Source organism: Canis lupus, chromosome 12 (genome assembly GCF_003254725.2).
Source record: "Canis lupus dingo isolate Sandy chromosome 12, ASM325472v2, whole genome shotgun sequence".
NCBI lineage: Eukaryota > Metazoa > Chordata > Mammalia > Carnivora > Canidae > Canis > Canis lupus.
This window is the reverse complement of record NC_064254.1, coordinates 57,346,807-57,366,267: the sequence shown is the minus strand read 5'-3', so window position 1 is coordinate 57,366,267 and position 19,461 is coordinate 57,346,807. Positions and strand designations below refer to the sequence as shown.

Sequence of the window (19,461 nt, the reverse complement as noted above, 5' to 3'; positions counted from 1 at the left end):
GCCAGCCTCTGAAAGAGATGCTACAGAACCACAAAGGTAGTTGGTAACACTGATCCTACAAGGAAAGCACAATTGTGGTGAACAGGGGGACTGGTTGTCAGGCGGTCTAACTTTAGCCAACAAACGTATAAATTACTTGGCAGAGACATAAAAGAAAAATAAGTAAGAAGTATAATGGCTTCTTCTTGAAAACATTTGTAACTTTCCTAAACATAAGAGCAAGGAAATATGGAAGGTTCCAGTCCAAGATGGCAACATAGGAAGACCCTGAACTTCCCTCCAGGGAACACAGCCGTTTCTACCTATTTATAGAACCATTCCTCCTGAAGAAGAACTGGGGGCTGACTGAACAGCTTCTGCAGGACCAAAGATAGAACAGCAAAAAAAAAAAAAAAAAAAAAAAAAAAAAAACTGAAACACAGTAACAAAAGGAACCCCGCCCCTGACAATGCCAGCTGCAGTGGGGAGCAGTCTATCCTTGGGCACAGATAAAAGGCCTCCAAATAGCATATAAATGAGACAGCACTGAAACTCCCAAACTGCATTGGAGCTGCGTGCTTACTCTCTGGGTCAGAGGAACTAGATTCCCACCCCGCCTCCAAAGCCTTGACCCCAGCAGGATCTGGACCAATGGTTGCAGCCGTCACAGTGAACCAGGTACCGCAGTGAGACCAGGGTCCACAGGCCACACCTGCCTTAGGGGTGGTGGTGCTGGAGCATAGAAAGTAAGCTGTGTGGGAGTTTTTGTCTGGTTTTGTTCTTGGTTTAAAGAGTCAGCCCTAGAACTGCACCCAATATTTTGGGGCGGGGGCTGCTAGAATGCTCTCAGTGGGCAGAGCTGACGGACATAGTCTACACACCCTCTCCCCCTTAAAAACATAGACCAGTATACGATCTGGGCCCCCTAAATGGCCTGGTGCCTTAGTGAGCCCTGGGCCCTTAGCCCACACCAGCCCCCCTGTCCTACTAAGGCGATCACAAAGTGGTGCACACCAAGGACACCCCTGGTCAGTGCTCACTACAGCCCCGGCCTTCACACCAACATGACACAGGGGCACAGCACCCCAAAACACTCCAGGCCTATACCGCTTTGGCTTCAGATGGCTTGCTAGGGTACCCACAGTACAGAGTGGTTCAGACCATCTTGGCTGGCATCTGCTTCACACCTAGCCACTCTGCCAGGGTACCTCCTATATGGAGCACCCCAAATACCATAGGCCCATGGCTGCATTGATTTCAGTCCAGGACACACCCTGTGTGGAGCACCCAGAACACTTCCACCTTTGCCGGGCTCAGCTGCGGCCACGCAACCAGGGCACTTGCTCCATGGGATACTATGGGACAACCCGACTTACACCCAATTCAGTTTCAGCTGTCCTGCCAGGACATATTTTGTGTGGAGACCCCAAGGACTGCATTTTAGTTTTAGTTGTCCTGCCAAGATGCCCTCTGTGTAGAATGCCCCAGGACCTCCCAGCTCATACCCATCTCAACTACAGTCACCATTTAGGGCACACCCTCCATGTGGAGAATCCAGGAACACTCTCAGTTTATATCCATTTCTGCTTCAGCTGTCCTCTGTGTGTAGAGCCCTGTGTGCCCCTGACTTGTGCCCACTTTAGTTTCAGCTATCCTGCTAGGGCCCCTCTGTGCAGAGAGCTCAGGACCTCCTGGCCTGCATACATCAGTTCCAGCCACTCAGCCAGGACAGCCCCTGTGCAGAGCACCCTGGGACACCCATTTGAACATTAGCTATCTTGCTAGAGTGCTATCTGTGCATAGAACCCTGGGACACCCTGGCCTACATCTATTTCGGTTTTTGCTGTCCTGACAGGGCACTTACTATGTGGAAAATACCCCACCTCCCAGCCCCAGTCCATGCCAGCCACAACCCCAGCCAGCCAGCAAAGTCATCAAGCACACAGTCTACATAGGGAATGACCAAACACAAGATCATTCCTTCAAATTTAGAAGTAGCTGTTCAGCCTAATCCATAGAAACAAACACAGAAAGCAAAATGGGGAGACAGAGGAATATGCTCCAAAAGAAAGAAAAAGAAAAAAAAAAAAAAAACTCAGGAAAAGGACTAAATGAAACAGGAATAAACAGCATGCCTGAGAAAAATTTAAAGTAACGATCATAAAGATACCAGGCTAGAGAGAAGAGTGAAAGAACCCAGTGAGAACTTCAATAAAGAGATGCAAAATATAAACAAGAACCAATCAGAGTTGAAGAATACAATAAAGTACAAAACACACTAGAGGGAATCAACAGATTTCAGATGCAGAAGAATGTACCAGAGATCTGGAAGACAAGGTAATGAAAATCACCCAAGATGAAGATGAAAAAGAGAAAAGAATTTTTTAAAATGAAGATAGATTAAGAGATCTCTTGGACAACATCAAGCAAACAAACATTTGCTTAATAGGGGTCCCAAAATAAGAGAGAGAAAGGAGTAAAAAACTTATTTGAAGAAAGAATAACTGAAGACTTCCCTCTTCTAGGGAAGGAAATAGACATACACATCCAAGAGAGTTCCAAGTAAGATGAACCCAAGGAGGTCCACACTACAACACATTATAATTAAAATGTCAAAGGTTAACAATAAAGAGGGAATCTTAAAAGCAAGAGATAAAGAGTTAAAAAGAGTTAAAAAGCAAGAGATAAAGAGATAAAAAGTTGTCTACAAGGGAAAACCTATAAGAATATCAGCAGAAACTTTGCAGGCCAGAAAGGAATGACATGATACCGTCAAAGTGTTGCAAGGAAAACACCTATAATGAAGAATGCTCAGCAAGGCTGTCATTCAGATTTGAGGGAGAGATAGTTTCCCAAACAAAAAACAAAGGAGTTTATCACCACTAAGCCAGACTACAAGAAATGTTAAAGGGACTTCTTTGGGTGGAAAAGAAATGGCCATAATTAGACATAAGAAAATTATTAATTAAAAGATATAAAATAGGACAACATATTCATAAAATGGGGGAAAAGAAAAAAATGTTTTGTTTTTACAATGTGTATGAACTTAAAGATCATGAAATTAATATAAACTGCTATATACTTAAGATGCTATATATGAGAATCATCATGGTAACCACAAACCCAAACCTATAATAGATACACAAAAAATAAAGAGAAAGAAGGCCAAACACAACACTGTAGAAACTCATCAACATAAGAAAAGAGAGCAAAAGAAGAAAGGAACAGAGGAGAACTACAAAAACAATCAGAAAACAAATAATAAAATGGCAATAAGTACATGCGTATCAATAATTACTTTAAATGTAAATGGCCAAAATGCTCCAATCAAAAGCCATAGGGTGGCAGATGGATAAAAAACAAGACTCATCTTTATGGTTACAAGAGACTCCCCTCAGAACTAAAGAATACATATACTGAAAGTGATGGGATGGAGAAACATTCACTATGCAAATGGAAGTGAAAGAAAAGGAGAGGGTAGCAATACTTATATCAGACAAAACGAACTTTGAAACAAAGACTGTAATGAGACAAAGAAGGGCATTATATAATGATAAAGGGATCAGTCCAACAAGAGGATGTAACATTTGTAGATATCTACACACCCAACACTGGAGCACCTAAATACATAGAGCAAATATTAATGGACATAAGAGACAAATTGATGTAATACAGTGATAATAATTCCACTTACATCAATAGATAGATCATTCAGGCAGAAAATCAACAAGGAAATAATGTCTTTGAATGACGCATTGGACTAGATGGACATAACAGATATATACAGAACATTCCATCTGAAAATAGAATACATATTCTTTTTCATTGCACATGGAACATTCTCCAGAATAGATCATATATTAGGCCACAAAATAAGCCTCAATATATTTGAGAAGATTGAAATCATATGATGCATTTTTTTTCCCAATCACAATGGTATGAAACTAGAAATAAATCACAAGAAAAAAAAACTTAGAAATAAATCACAAGAAAAAAACTAGAAAAAGATGCAAACACCAAGACTAAACAGCATGATACTAAACAACCAATGAATGGGTCAATGAAGCAATCAAAAGAAATTTTTTAAAAATGGAGATGAATGAAAACAAAACATAAATCTTTGGGACATGGCAAAAGCAGTTCTCAGGGAAATATATAGTGATACAGGCCTACCTCAAAAAACAAGAGAAATCTCAAATAATCTAACCTTACGCATAAAGGAACTAGAGAAAGAAGAACAAACAAAACCCAAAGTGAGTAGAAGAGATAAAAGAAAGATCAGAGCAGAGATAAATGATATAGAGACTTAAAAAAAAAAGTAGAAAAAATCAATAAAATCAAGAGCTGACTCAAAAGATAAATCAATGAATGCATAGCCAAGACTCTTCAAAAATAAAAGAGAAAGGACTCAAATAAAATCAGAAATAAGAGAGGACCAGTAACAACTGACACCACAGATATAAACTGAGAATTATAAGAGAGTATGTGAAAGCTTATAACAAACTGGACAACCTAGAAGAAATGATTAATTCCTAGAAACACAGTCTTCCAAAACTGAACCAGGACAAAATAGAAAATCTGGACACACCAATCACAGATAACAAAATTGAATTGATAATTGAAAAACTACCAAAAAACGAAAGTCCAGGATCAGATGGATTTATAGGTGAATACTACCAAACATTTAAAGAGTTAATATCTATTTTTCTTCATCTGTTCCAAAAAATAGAGGTAGGAAAGCTTCCAAATATATTCTATGAGGCTAGCACTACCTAATACCAATACCAGACAAAGAGAACATGAAAAAAGAAAACTATGGGCCTATGTCCCTGATGAACATAGATGCAAAAATTCTTAACAGAATATTAACAAACCACATACAACAGTACATTAAAAAGATCATTCACCATGACCAGGTGGGATTTATTCCAGGGATGTAAGGATGGTTCAATATTTGCAAATCAATCAATGTTATGCACCACATCAACAAAACAAAGGATAAACATCAAAATTATCACAATTAGAGGCAGAACAAGCATTTAACAAAATTTAACATCCATTCATGATAAAAACTCTCAACAAAGTGGAATGAACTTACCGTAACATAATAGTAATTATTAAGTGGAGAACATATCTCAGTGTAATAAAGGCCAATATGAAAACCCACAGCTAACATCATATTCAATAGTGAAAAACTGAGATATTTTACTCTCATATCAGAAATAAGACAAGGATGTCTGGATGTCAAGGATGTGTCTCACCGCGTTTAACATAATACTGCAAGTCCTAGGCACAGCAATCAGATAAGAAAAAGAAGAAGTTGAACCCTTGCTATTTGCAGATTTTATATAGAAAGTCCTAAAGATTCCACCAAAAAACTAGTAGAAGTAATACATGAATTCAGTAGAGCTGCAGGATATAAAATTAGTACCTAGAAATGAGCAGTATTTCTATGCACCAATAATGAAGTAGCAGAAAGAAAAATTAAGGAACATCATCATTGACAGTTGCACCAAAAAGAATAAGACACCTAGGAATAAAGTTAACAAAAAAGGTGAAAGAACTGTACATTACTTAAAAACTATAAAACACTGAAGAAAGAAATTAAAGATGACACAAATAAATGGAAAGATATTCCATGCTCATGAATTGGAAGAATTAGTTTTATTAAAATGTCCATATTTCCCAAATCAATCTGCAGATTCAGTGCAATCCCTTTCAAAATACAAACAGCATTTTTCACAAAACTGGAACAAGTAATATTAAAATTTGTATAGAACCACAATAAACCTCAAATAGCTAAAGCAACCTTGAAAAAGAACAAAGCTGGAGGTAACACAATTCCAGATTTCAAGATATACTACAAAGCTGTAGTAATCAAAACAGTGTGTTACTGGCACAAAAATAGAGACATAGATCAATGGAACAGAATAGAGAGCCCAGAAATAAACCGAGGATTCCATAGTCAATTAATTTACAACAAAAGAGGCAAGATTATACAATGGGGAAAAGGCAACCTCTCAATAAATGATGCTGGGAAAACTGGACAGCTACATGTAAAAGAATAAAACGTTTTAATACCCTACACAAAAATAAGCCCAAATGGATTAAAGACCTAAATGTAAAAACCTGCAATGACATAAATCCTAGAAGAGACCATAGGCAGTAATTTCTCTAACATCAGCTGTAGCAAGATTTTTCTAGATACATCTCCTAAGGTGAGGGAAACAAAAGCAAAAATAAACTATTAGGACTATATCAAAATAAAAGGCTTTGCACAGCAAAATAAGCCATCAGTAAAGCAAAAAGACAACCTACTGAATGGGAGGAGATACTTGTAAATATCCTGTAAGGGGTTAGTACCCAAAATATAGTAAAGAACAATACCAAGAAAACAATACAATTAAAAAATGGGTAGAGAGTTTGAATAGACACTTTTCCAAAGAAGACATACAGATGGCCAACAGACACATGAAAAGGCTTCAACATCATTAACCATCAGGGAAATGTAAATCAAAACCACAATGAGATACTACCTTACACTTATTAGAATGGCTAAAATCAAAACCACCAGAAATAAATATTGGCAAGAATGTGGAAATAAAGGAACCCTCATGCATGCACTGTCACTGGGAATGTGAATTGGTACCGCCACTGTGGAAAACAGTATGGAAGTGCCTGAAAAAAGTTAAAAATAGAATTACCATATGTTCCAGTAATTCCACTATGGGGTGCTTACTCAAAGAAAACCAAACTACAAATTTGAAAAGATATATGCACCCCTATGTTTATTGTCGCATTATTTATAGCAACCAAGATACAGGAGCAATCTATCAATAAAAAAAAAATGGATGAAGAAAATACAGTATAGAGATAGACAATGGAAAGTTACACAGCTATAAAAAGGGATAAGATTGTGCCATTTATGATAACATGGAGGGCATTTTGTGACATGACATGTCACACTGAGAAAGATAAATAACATTATTTCACTCCTAAGTGGAATCTTAACAAAAACAAAACATGAATAAACAAAAAGCAAAATCAGACCTCTAGAGAACAAACTGATGGTTGCCAGAAGAAAGGGCACTGGAGGGAATGGGCAAAATGGTTGAAAGGGAGTGGGAGGTATAGGCTTCCAGGTATGGAATGAGTGAGTAAATCATGGGAATAAAAGGCACAGCATAGGGAATGTAGTCAGTGATACTGCAGCATTGCGTGGTAACAGAGGGTAGCCACACTTGGGGTGAATGGAGCATAATGTGTAAACTTGATGAATCACTACCTTGAAACTAATATAACATTGTGTGTCAACTCTACTCAGAAAAGAAGAGCAAGGAAGTGTCATTATTATGCCAAAACAAATTTTAGATGGGAGAGGGCCATCATGCAAATATATTAGAACATCTTATTTCAAATGTGATCAAGTCCCGCATCAGGCTCCCTGCAGGGAGCCTGCTTCTCCCTCTGCCTATGTCTCTGCCTCTCTCTGTCTCTCATGAATAAATAAATAAAATCTTTAAAAACAAAACAAAACAAAAAACCAAAGCTGAGTTAGATACAGTCTCTACCTTCAGAGAGTTTATAATGTGGCAAACAAAACAAAACAAAGCAAAACAAAACAAAACAAAAAAAACCCAAAACAAAAAACGGGAAATCAATATATAAATAACTTTAATGGAAGCCAGAAGCGAGTCCATTTGGGGGCTCAAAGAAAAGAGAGTATCTATAATTAGAGAAATAAGAAGTTTAATTAAAAAGGTTAATAGGTATTTGAAAGGCATCATTGAAAAGTGAATAGGAACTAGGGGGAGGGGAGCATTTTAAGCAGAATGAATAGTATGAAACAAAAGCATAGGAATCAAAAATACAGAGTATCTTCAGAGAATAGGCAATCTAATTTGACTTAGAATGTTAGTATAATGGAGGCTTTCACGGAGAGTTTTGAACACCAGAATGAGGAATCTGCACAAAATTAAACAAGGACGAGCTATTATCAGGTTTCAATTCCGGGCATAAGTGATATATTTAGAGCTGTGTTTTAGAGATATTAATCTAGAAACAAGTGGTAAGTGAATTGGAGAGGGAGGAGATCAAAATGAGGGAGATTAGCTGCAGTCATCCATCTGATAAGGATCTAAGCCAGGGTGATGGCATTGGGAAATTAAACACCATCCCTTCATCCCTTCATTTATTACACACTTATTGAGCATATACTGTGTCAGGCATCGTTTCCAACACTGGAGATAGGCCCGTGAACACGAAGGAGGTGGCCCCTGCTCTGAAGGAACTGAGAACACAGTTGTGTCATAAGTGGATAAGAAACAAAAGCACACAGTGCTCTGGAAGAGAAGACAGGGTGCCCTTGTCTAGTTAAATTTTCATCTCCCAACTTCCTTCCCTGACATTCTCTTAGGCTTTTAGGAACTTCTAATTAATCAGGAAACTCAGATTGTGGGACGCCTGGGTGGCCTAATGGTTAAGCCTCTGCCTTTGGCTCAGGGCCTGATCCCTGCGGAGAGCCTGCTTCTCCCTCTGCCTGTGTCTCTGCCTCTCTTTGTGTGTCTCTCATGAATAAATAAATAAAATCTAAAAAAAAAAAAAAAAAAAAAAAAGGAAACGGAGATTCTAGTGACCAAGTCTGTCAAACAGAAGACAGCCACAGCCGTGGGTAAAGAACACCACATAGCCAAGTGTCTTAGTTGAGGTTCTCTGCGCTTGTATAACAAAACCCACTCAGGCTAACTTGTACATAAGGGAAAGAAAATTATTATGGAGATAGAGCTGTCTCTCTGAGATCCACAGGCAGAAGCTAGCTATGGTCAGACCTCAGGACAGACTAGAAAGCCATCAAAAGGCAAGGAAGCTGTTTTCTCTTTTGTTCTTTCTTTTCCTGTCCTTCATGCTCAGACACCTACACCCACCCCCTCTATCCCTGTACACTCACAGATGCTCTTAGGTCTGCTTCTCCCTTTGGCTTTGCCGCCTTCTTTTCTTGTCATGCTGGCCATCTCTGTCTTTCTAGGTACAGGTGGCTAAATATGACAGCCCCAACCAGATTCTTGCGTCTTTAGTTCAAGAGATCTATGGACAGTGAAGGCTTTACTGAATTCCCATTCTAAATTCCCAGGAGGATCTGGGGGGCCAGCCACAGTCGAGATGGCAGTATAGTTGCCACTTCTGGAACCCATGGCAGAGAGGGGAGTAGAAGGGATTTCTCAGGGAAAAGGCATAGGTTAACACTACCAACACTTTGGTCCCTGTCACAGTAGACGTGCATGTATATGTGATATAATTGTGATTTTTTTTCTCTCTAGAAAACCTGTAGTTAAAGTAAGGTTTGTTTTACAACAGATGATATCTTAAAAGCCTACTGGTATGTGATATTTGAGTACCTGCTATGTAGCAGGTGCTTTTCATAATGTATATAATTTAGCTTCTATCTGAATGTCCCATAATCTCATCAGATTTGACATGGGCTACACAATATTCATCATCCGTCATTTGACTTCCAGTAATGCCATTTTATACCTACCACTTACTGTAAAACTCACCAAACTGTATTGTAGTTATTTGTTTCCAGCTTTGGTCAATGAGCTCCTTAGGGCAGACACATGTCTTACTCATCTTTGCATCTCCAGGGCCTCACACAGAAGTTTCTGCAGGGGTGGTTGTGTAGTAATTGCACTGCATGGAATATGAGGTGGAATCACTGTAAGCCCTTCTGTCTGATTTGACCTATGGGTTAAGGAAAAGTTGGGTGACAGAAATAGGAAGGTGTGGAGGAGCTGATTGGAAAGGGTAGGAGGTAGGAATGAAGATAGTGGGTAGAGTATGGACAAAATCTAGGTCCTAGATACCAAATTGGCTAGGAGAATTCAGTTTGTATTTTTTTACAAGACTGTTTCAGTATGTCTTTTGTTTAAAATGCTTTTAATTTTTAAAAGGCAATTTATTTTAAGTGCATTTTAAGCAATAAAAAAGGGGTTTTTATCAGGATATCATATAAATATTATATTGATGGTATTTTGTTTTGTTTTGACAGGAACAAGAATGGTAAGTCCAGCATCCTTAAGAAAACTTCTGGAATCTTGTAAAGATCTTTCCTTGCTTGATGTGTCCTTCTGTTCACAGATTGATAATAGAGCTGTGCTGGAACTCAATGTGAGCTTTCCAAAAGTGTTCATAAAAAAGAGCTTTACGCAGTGACTTAATATGTGTTCTATAATAAAATCAATGCGCTTTTGTAGGGTTTTATTTTAGAGTTGGTTTTGTTTAGTTTTTATGATGGTGGGAATGTCTTAATATTCCATTAAGGCATTTGTAGATTTTTGAAGAAAAAAATATGAAATTGTCCATTAAATCAAGTAAAAATGTAAACAAGTGTTTTGAGAAGATATTGCAAGCACTTTTCTTGAAGAATATGTGAGTGGCTCACATTATGTGTACCTTATGTTAATCAGTAATATTATTCTTTAGTCAGTAATTACCTGTGTAATAAAAGAATAATATGGAAACCTTTTAACTTATTTTTAAAGGAACATGTTGAGCCAGAAAGTATCATGATATTTAAAAATAAAAATAATTTTTCACACCTCCATGTAAGGATGTCTTATTAATAAGCCTTATGACCTGGCCAGTGTTTTGTTTGGGTGTATACAGAATTTCCAGAGTTAACTGGAGAAATTAATGTGCTATGATTAATTTTTAAGCTGATAAATCAATTCTTCAACTTGAGAATTTTAGTTTTTCCATTTTTCTTCTGACATATATATTTTACTACTGGATAATACCAGTATAAAAATATGAGCATAATCAAGAACAGAGGTAAACTACTAAAGAAAACAACTTTCCAACTGTTAAGCTGATGCCTTAAAAATTTGCCAGAGAGAAAAGTTTAAGACTTCTGAAATATATGTGGATTTCATTTATTTATATATTTTTTTCCTGTGCCCCAGCACCTTAAATAATTAGAAAGCTGTTACAGCAGATAAAAAAACAAACAACATTGTTTTGTTAAATAGTGAACTGATTTAGTTCTGCTGCTCTGAAAGTAAACAGAAAAAATTTTGTGGCATAAAATGACAAGGCCATTTTGAGTAGAAAACTAATATTAAGGATACAGTATACCAAAATTTATTTTCCCACATAGGGCAATATGTTAAATTCCAACATCTGCACACCCTAGAATAATCCTGGAGAACTCTGCTGTCCAGTATGGCAGCCACTAGCCATTTGTGGCCATTTTATTTAACTGCAGTTAAATGTAATTAAAAATTCCATACTTCAGTTGTGCTAGCGTTCAGGAGTCACCGGGGGCTGGTGGTTATCATATTGGACACCATTACTGTAGAATTTCTTGGAGTCATTTAAAACACACACACACACACACACATTTAGCTAAAAAAATTAGCATGATTAATATTTGTCTCTAGGCAATTTTTGAGGGTATTCTCAACAGTATACATATGAAAGCATTCCCCCCCAAAGTACTTAAGCTAGTGAATTTATACATATGACAAATATTAGTCATTCCGTAAATATTTATTGAATAAGAATATATTATTGAGTTAGGCCATACAATATGTCAAACTTTAAAAATGTAAAGGTTATAAATTATTACTAGTAGTAGTGCTGTGTTTATTCTTTTATAGAATATAAAGAATGTAATATCATGACATTTAAAATATTAAAATAGTAATACAGTCTCCTCCATGTAAGAGACCATCTGTATGAGGATTGCTGTCACGTGTATGGTACACCCTATTTTCCAGTTCATGGCAGAAGCAAGGGGCAGTTGGGAAAGGGCTGGGTTGACCTACATTGTTACCTTCATGCACTTGGATTTGCTTTTCACTGACAAATGTATGTCAACATTTTAAATGTTTTATCTGGTGGAACTTTTAGGAGGAAGAGACTTATAAATTGACTACCAACTGGGTGAAATAGTACTTTTATCTTGAATTAGCAACTGGCATGGAATTAGTGCTTACTTTTGTGCCAGATGCTCTGTGTGCTTTGTGTTTACTGAGTCACTGAATCTTCACAACTGCGCCATAAGGTAGATACCATACTTACACGCCATAAGGTAGATACCATTACTTACACGAACTTACAGGTGAGGAAACAAAGAAAGATCGAAGAACTTACTCATGTTCACATAGCTGCTAGTGGCAGAGCCATTATACACGCCTCGGACATCTGGCTTTAGAGGCGGTGCTTTCACCCTATGTTTTAAGTGTCCAGGGTGGCTTCTGATTCTAGAGCGCAGGTCAAGCGAACATTTTCTGTAACGGACTAAGAGGCAAAATTGAGGTTATTATATAGGTATTATAGTAATGATAGAGAAAGTGAATTTCCACAAAATTTTGAAGGACAGAATTCAAAACATAGTAATTGAGAAAATTTTTTTGTGATATGGTTCCACTAACAAGTAGAATGAAATACTCTTGGGGAGGATAATATTTCACTTAGTTGGGATTCAGAGTTACTATTTCCTGTCATCAGAATTGATTGTAAGTATTCATCTGGTAATGTTGATCTCTGGTATGATTTTACATATTTTTGTCTTTGAAAATATCTTTTCATACAGATAAGTATTGCCAAGTACATATGTTAATCCATGAGAATATTTTCACTGAGCATATTTATCGCTTGGAAGACATTGATAGAATTCTATTAGATTCCTTCTTCTCTTGGTATTTTCCTTTTAGCATGCCATTACCTTGCAGATTAATCGCTTCCAGTTGAAGGTTGGGTGGAGCTCCTCAATTGCACAATTGAATGGATTTGAAAAATGGAGATTTCCTTCATATTTGCATCGGGGTTCAAAAAACCCACTGCTGGACGTATGGTTTGAGCTCAGAAAAATACATGCTGCAGATTCCTGTGAGAACGGAGATATTGCTTCTTGTCTTACCTTTTGGTAGCACAGGAAATGTATAAAGCTGCTTGGTGTTACTTTGTGATTCAAATTATATTAGTTGTCATCAAAATTACTTTAGTGTAAGTTTCACATATGAACACGGTTTTGCTGGCTCCACCTCCAGACCTTCTGATTCAGTAGAATTTGCATTTTAATGAGCAGCCAGTGGATGCTGACTGCTGCTGGTCTGAGGGCCACCCTTTGAAAAGCACCACTCCAGAATGCTCTTTGGGTCCGGAGGAGCCCTTTCCTGAATCCCACATACAGTGGGAATAACTGTTCCCACTGTTTTGCAGTGTTTCAATTTTGGGTTGAATTCATTACAAAACATGATCAACTCTGCAAGAAAAGCTACGTTCCAAAGCCATTTGGCGTTCTGTAGTTGTGGTTGAGGGTATTTCTTCTGGTCCAGAAAAATTGCAATATCCGTTCTGAACTCAAAAACTCACGATAAAACTACCACTGTTAAGCCAACAGACTGCAGTGTGGTAGGAGAGATCCGAGTATTCAGCTTCTATAGCTGACGGGTGACAGCTGAGGATGGTTCAGTGGCATTCACTGCCTGCCGAGAGCACTAGGTCATTAACACAAGGTCAAGTCACATATATTCCACAACTACTTGCCATAAATAGTACAGTAAATAACCTTAGGTTTTCAACACTTTACGTTTTCACAAGTTCTTCTAAATTTGACCAACTAAGTCTTTTTTTGCTCCACATATATATATATATTTTTTTTTAACACATCTTAGCAGATTCTACTTCAGGGTACACCGAGGTCCTATTTTCTTAACTTCTGAGAAATGCTCTTGCCTGAAGTTGCTCCACACAGACTGTTTGTAGAAAATCACTCTCCCGTCACTTGAGCCTTAGCACGGACTTATCCAATAAACAACAATAACGGGGCAGTAGCAGTAACACCTGTTGACTCAGCAAGAGCCAGGGAAAACCACTCAGAATCATGTGCCTTGTTTTTTTTTTATTGACTATTGATGTTGTTCCCAGTGTTCTCAACTCTTCGAGCCACTGTCCTTGCCAAAAGCCTAATTACATAGTCTAAGCAAGTTTACTTTGGACACTTTTCTTTAGCTGATGAATCAAAAACAATTTAACTCACCATTGGTAAAAGGCTTTCCTCGCGGGGCTAATGAATGAACCATGCAGAAACTTGCTTTGGCTGCAGCTTTTTCATTTTTTTTTTTTTTTAAGAAAGAAATTCTGTAATGAGATACCTTGTTTCAAATTTCCTAATTTTTCTGGCCACTGTGATCATTCCATTGTATGTATAGTATTTTTCCAGAACAGTGACAGTGTCATGGCATGTTAAACACAACCTTTGCCATCTCATGTGGCAACAAAATTATCCATACTGTCTTAAACATAGGAAACTTGGAAGTCCACATTTCTTTTTTTCCTTTTCCTTTTTGTTCTGGCACAATGGGTGTCCACTGGTAATAAGAAAACATTGTAGTATGGCAACATGTGTGGCATGCAGAATGCAGAAGAGTCGTAACTGCATCCCTGCCATTTGTAACGTGCGGAGCAGCAGTGTGGACCGCCGAGAACCCGGTAGGTGTGTGCTGTGGCTACTCACCGCTTCCACTGCAGGCCAAAGCAACCATAGACCTGAATGAATGAATGTGGCCGCATTCCAATAAAACTCTTAGTTGCTTATGGACACTGAGAGTTTAATTTCATGTGATTTCCGTGTGTCATATACTACTCTTCTTTCTTTGATTTGATTTTATTGTTTTTACCATTAGAAAATCTAAAAACCATTTTCAAGTGGCAGTCTGAATCTGGCCGGTGGACCAAATCTGTGAACACTGTTCTGGGATATTCGCAAGTCGTTACTGAGCTCAGGTTTGCCCATTTCTAATTTTATACACTAGTCTCAAACCTGTTCTCAGCCTTTATCTTTCTCACTTTACCACTTAGATTTTAATATGAAAAACAGTATTTTATTGACTTAGGAAAAAATTTTTACCATTACAGTGAGAGAATTTTGTATTTTTTCTTTTTTTCTGAGGTGTATTTGGCCAGTAAGAATTGTATATATTGAAGGTATACAATTTGATTATTTGATATACATATACATTGTAAAGTCATTACCACATTCAAGCTAAATAAGGTATCTCTCTTCAGATAGTTACCACTTTTTTTTTCTGATGGTGACAACTGAGCACATTTCAAATACACAATAAGTTTTGTCAATGATAGTCACATTGTACATAGATCTCCAGAACCTATTCATCTTGCATAACCAAAACTTTTTACCTTTTACCCAGCATCTCTCCCTATTTCCCTTCCCTTAGTTCCTGGTAACCATTGTACTTTACTTCTATGAACTTGTTATTTTTAGATTCCACATATAAATGGGATCATGCAGTATTATCTTTCTGTGTCTGGTTTGTTTGACTCAGCACAACGTCCTCCAGGGGCCTCCATGTATTTGCCAATGGCAGCATTACTTTCTTTTCAAGGCTGAATACTATTGCATTACCATATGTGTGTGTTATATATGTTATGATATAATAACATATACCTGTGGGCTGTGTATATATAATATATACACACACCCCACATTTTCTTTATCCATTCATCTGTTGACAGACATTTAGGTTGTTTCCATATCTTGCCTATTGTGAATAATGTAGAAATGATTATGGGAGTACAGTTATCTCTTTGAGATCCTGATTTCATTTTCTTCAGATATATACCCAGAAGTGGGATTGCTGGATCATATGGTAGTTCTATTTTTAATTTTCTGAGAAACCTCTATACTGTTTTTCATAATGGCTGTACCAATTTACATTCCCACCAGCAATGTATAAGAGTTCCCTTAACAAGAGAAAATATATAGACTGTCCATTAAAATTTGAAGCCGAATGACCCATCACTATTAATATTGTCAATTGACTTAAAATTTTTAATATTAGCATTTTGGTAAGATAAATTATCTTCCCAGTGGCTAGTAATAGATAAAGATATATCCCTAACTCTGTGAGCATAAGTAAAGGAGCTTCTTAATTTAAACTGCCCTGAAATAAGACCCTAAAAATACACAATATATAGAAAAACATTTAGACAGCTAATATTCTTCCTTTCTTTCAGGGTGATTAATTTTCAGCCAATATGTAGCAAAGAAAAAAGTGAATTTTTAAAAGAAGTGTTTCTATTTTTTTGGTGTTTCCCAGGAATTAACTAAAGACTGAAAACTCATATTTACAAGTATACTAATACTAACAAAGAGATATGAAACGAAATAAAAAGTTCACTTGGTTACCGTGTAAATTAATAATGAATGTTTGACTTTTCATTTTTCACTTTACAATATTAAAGGACACCATTTCTGACACAGTAATTTTCATTTTCAAAGCCATTTATCACAGTTTTCAGTGTTATTTCTAGTTTGTCCCCTTTCTTAGCACATTTAATACTAAATTAATACTTCAGAGGAAATTTTTTTTCAGCCATTCTGAAAATTTTGTCAGTGACCCTTAACACAGTGTTAGCTATTGCTAAAAAACTATTCTAGCAGCTGTGATTTTATCCATGCAGCCCAGTCCTCTAGCAGTACATTAATGTCAATAAGCAAAAGAGGTGATGATTGACAGCAATAGCAACAAGTCAAAAGGGAAAAGATAAATTACTTTAATCAAGGATCATGATTTATTATATATGTTTTATAAATGTGGATAGGGGCCAAGATTTTTCCTTTGGCACAGTGGAAAGTGTATTGAAGATTTTTGCCTATAAGTCTGAATTTTGGGCTTGAATTTTTATACGCATGAATACTATTAATGGTTTATTACGTTTTGAAAGGAAAAAGGTAATTATGTTGAAAGTGACACTTTGAGAGGAAGGAAGATTTTTATCAGTGTATTTGGCGAAGTAAATTGGTGCAGTCCTAGCTATAAAATTTTCAAGGAAAAATTTAAAAGCAAAGCAGTCATATGATCAGATAAATTGAGTAGATTACACCAAAGATAAAACAGCTCTTTCTGTTACAAATGAGAATCTGTGCAGACAACTAACTGAGATGTTTTAAATTTTATTTGTATAAAAATGCTGTTCAATGTCTAATGATTTTTATTGTTTGTATTATTCTGTACTTCAGAATAATAAGATAAGCTTGAGTATCTCATTAGCTCACTTTCAAAACTGATCATTTCAGGACACCGCTGAATATAATGGAAGGTTTGGGTAAATAGGTTTGTGTCACAGCCTCTATGAAATTAGACGAGGATAAGCCTGGTAGATGAACCATCATCTATGTGCTAAACACTCACAATCCATCCTTATGTTATGAAATGACATCAGCTCATTTTAAACTCTAAAATTACACGAATCTGCAATTAAACTGCAGACTGCATTCACACTGTTATTTATTTCTCTCTCCTTTCTCTGTAATTCCCCCAAATACGAATTTATTTAAAGTTTGTTTTGTTTGTTACTCAAACCAGAGTTTGATACAGTGTTTTCCTGCTTTTACTTAGAAGGTATCATGTACTGTGGCATTTGCTTTCTCTGAAAGCGAATCCCTTCATTACTAATTAGCCCCCAGATTCTACAGTTCTTGTTGCACCCCAACTATTTTTGATGAACTAGAATGGAAAGAATAACACAAGATTAAGACATATTCATCCATCTGCTTAGTCAACAGTATATACAGACAACAAATATATGTGGAGATCTCTGTGCTAGGCACATATTCAGGTGGGAAGGACCAGATGTATGGAATGCACAGAGATAATCACAGAGCAATTTTTATTTTTATTTATTTTTATTTTTTAAAAAACACCTAATTTTATTTATTATTTTTTTTAAGATTTTATTTATTTATTCAGAGAGAGACACAGAGAGAGAAAACACAGGCAGAGGGAGAAGCAGGCACCATGCAGAGAGCCTGATGTGGGACTCGATCCAGGGTCTCCAGGATGATGCCCTAGGCTGCAGGTGGCGCTAAACTGCTGGGCCACCAGGACTGCCCCACAGAGCAATTTTTAATGAGTGGTCAGGTGCCAAGAAAAAATTCTATGGTGAAAAAAAATAATGAGATCCCATGGTTTCAGCACAGTTAGGCAGATTTCTTTGCTTCTGAACTTCAGAACCTTTACTGTCTAGTGGAGGTGAAGAGGTAAGGTGAGATGAGGTAAGGTTTGTAGTATTTCCCAATTTTCCATGGAATACTGGTCAATGGTATTGGAAGCGATAGTCTCTCAGGGTACAGTTTAGAAAGTACTAAAGCAGTATTATATGGTGTCTTACAGAAAGTATTCACTACAGGGGCGCCTGGGTGGCCCATTCGGTTAAGAGCCTGACTCTTGATTTCTGCTCAGGTCATGATCTCATGGTTGTGGGACTGAGCCCAGCATACGGCTCCGTGCTCAGCGGAGAGTCTGCTTGAGATACTCTCTCTCCCTCTCCCTCTGCCCCTCCCCCCGCTTGTGTGCTTTCTCTCTCTCAAAATAAATAAATCTTTTTTAAAAAGTATTCACTACAGTAACTTTCAATATATTTCCTCAAGATCATGCATTATAATTTATTTCTAATAAAAATATTTTAAATGTATCATTTAAGAGAAAGATTAGGAAGTTGACTAATGCTTTGGTGATGTGATTTAAAAAATTTCTGGTGGCACCTGGATAGCTCAGTGGTTGAGCATCTGGCTTTGGCTCAAGTCGTGATACCCGGGGGTCCTGGAATCGAGTCCTGCCTTAGGCTCCCCACAGGGAGCCTGCTTCTCCTTCTGCCTATGTCTCTGTCTGTCTCTCTGTGTCTCTCATGAAAAAAATAAATAAAATCTTTAAAAAAAATTTCTGAGCACGATTACTTTTTATTTTGGCCAATAATTTCTAAGTTAATTTTTCTTCCTTTATTAGATCTTTGGAATATGTATTTATTTTTGGTATCCTAAAATTTTGTGAACATGATAGTCTAGTCATTGGGAATGGCTAAAGGAAATGCTGTACCATCTGAGGATTTTTAATATTTGTAGGATTTTACTGTTATGCTCCTTATTCAATATTTATATGTTGTGCTACTCCATAAACTATTCTAATCATCAATTCTGTAGCAATAGAAAAAGAAAATCTACATTAACTCCTGATTGGTGACTACTTAAAAATATTGAATATAAAGTTAGAGTAACAACAATTCAGAACTAGCACCTGTTTTGCTAAAGTCTATGATAGAAGTTGGTAATTTATTACAAGATCAGGGCGCCAGGATGGCTCAGTTACTTAAGCGTCTGCCTTTGACTCAGGTCATGATCTTAGGGTCCCGGGATTGGAGCACATCAGTCTCCCTGCTCAGCAGGGAACCCGCTTCTCCCTCTCCCTCGGCCCCTCCCCCTGCTTGTGCTCTCTCTCTCACTCTCTAATAAATGAATAAAATCTTAAAAAAAAATTTATTACAGGACACCTGGGTGGCTCAGTGGTTGAGCATCTGCCTTCAGCTCAGGTCATGATCCTGGGTTCTGGGATCGAGTCCCACATCAGGCAACCTGCAGGGAGCCTGTTTCTCCCTCTGCCTGTGTCTCTGCCTCCCCTCTGT

The 19,461-nt window shown here is 37.2% G+C and overlaps 1 protein-coding gene across 3 annotated transcripts in view; it reads left to right on the top strand.

The window, feature by feature from the left end:
- FBXL4 (F-box and leucine rich repeat protein 4) overlaps positions 1–10,579 on the top strand; it is a 78,551-nt gene extending 67,972 nt beyond the window's left edge. For all 3 annotated transcript variants that reach the window (XM_025444455.3, XM_025444454.3, XM_035697605.2), the window contains one exon: positions 10,025–10,579. In XM_025444455.3, coding sequence (XP_025300240.1) covers positions 10,025–10,188 — 164 coding nt within the window. In that variant the 3' untranslated portion in view covers positions 10,189–10,579. The remainder of the gene's footprint in view (positions 1–10,024) is intronic.
- Positions 10,580–19,461: the final 8,882 nt, after the last annotated feature.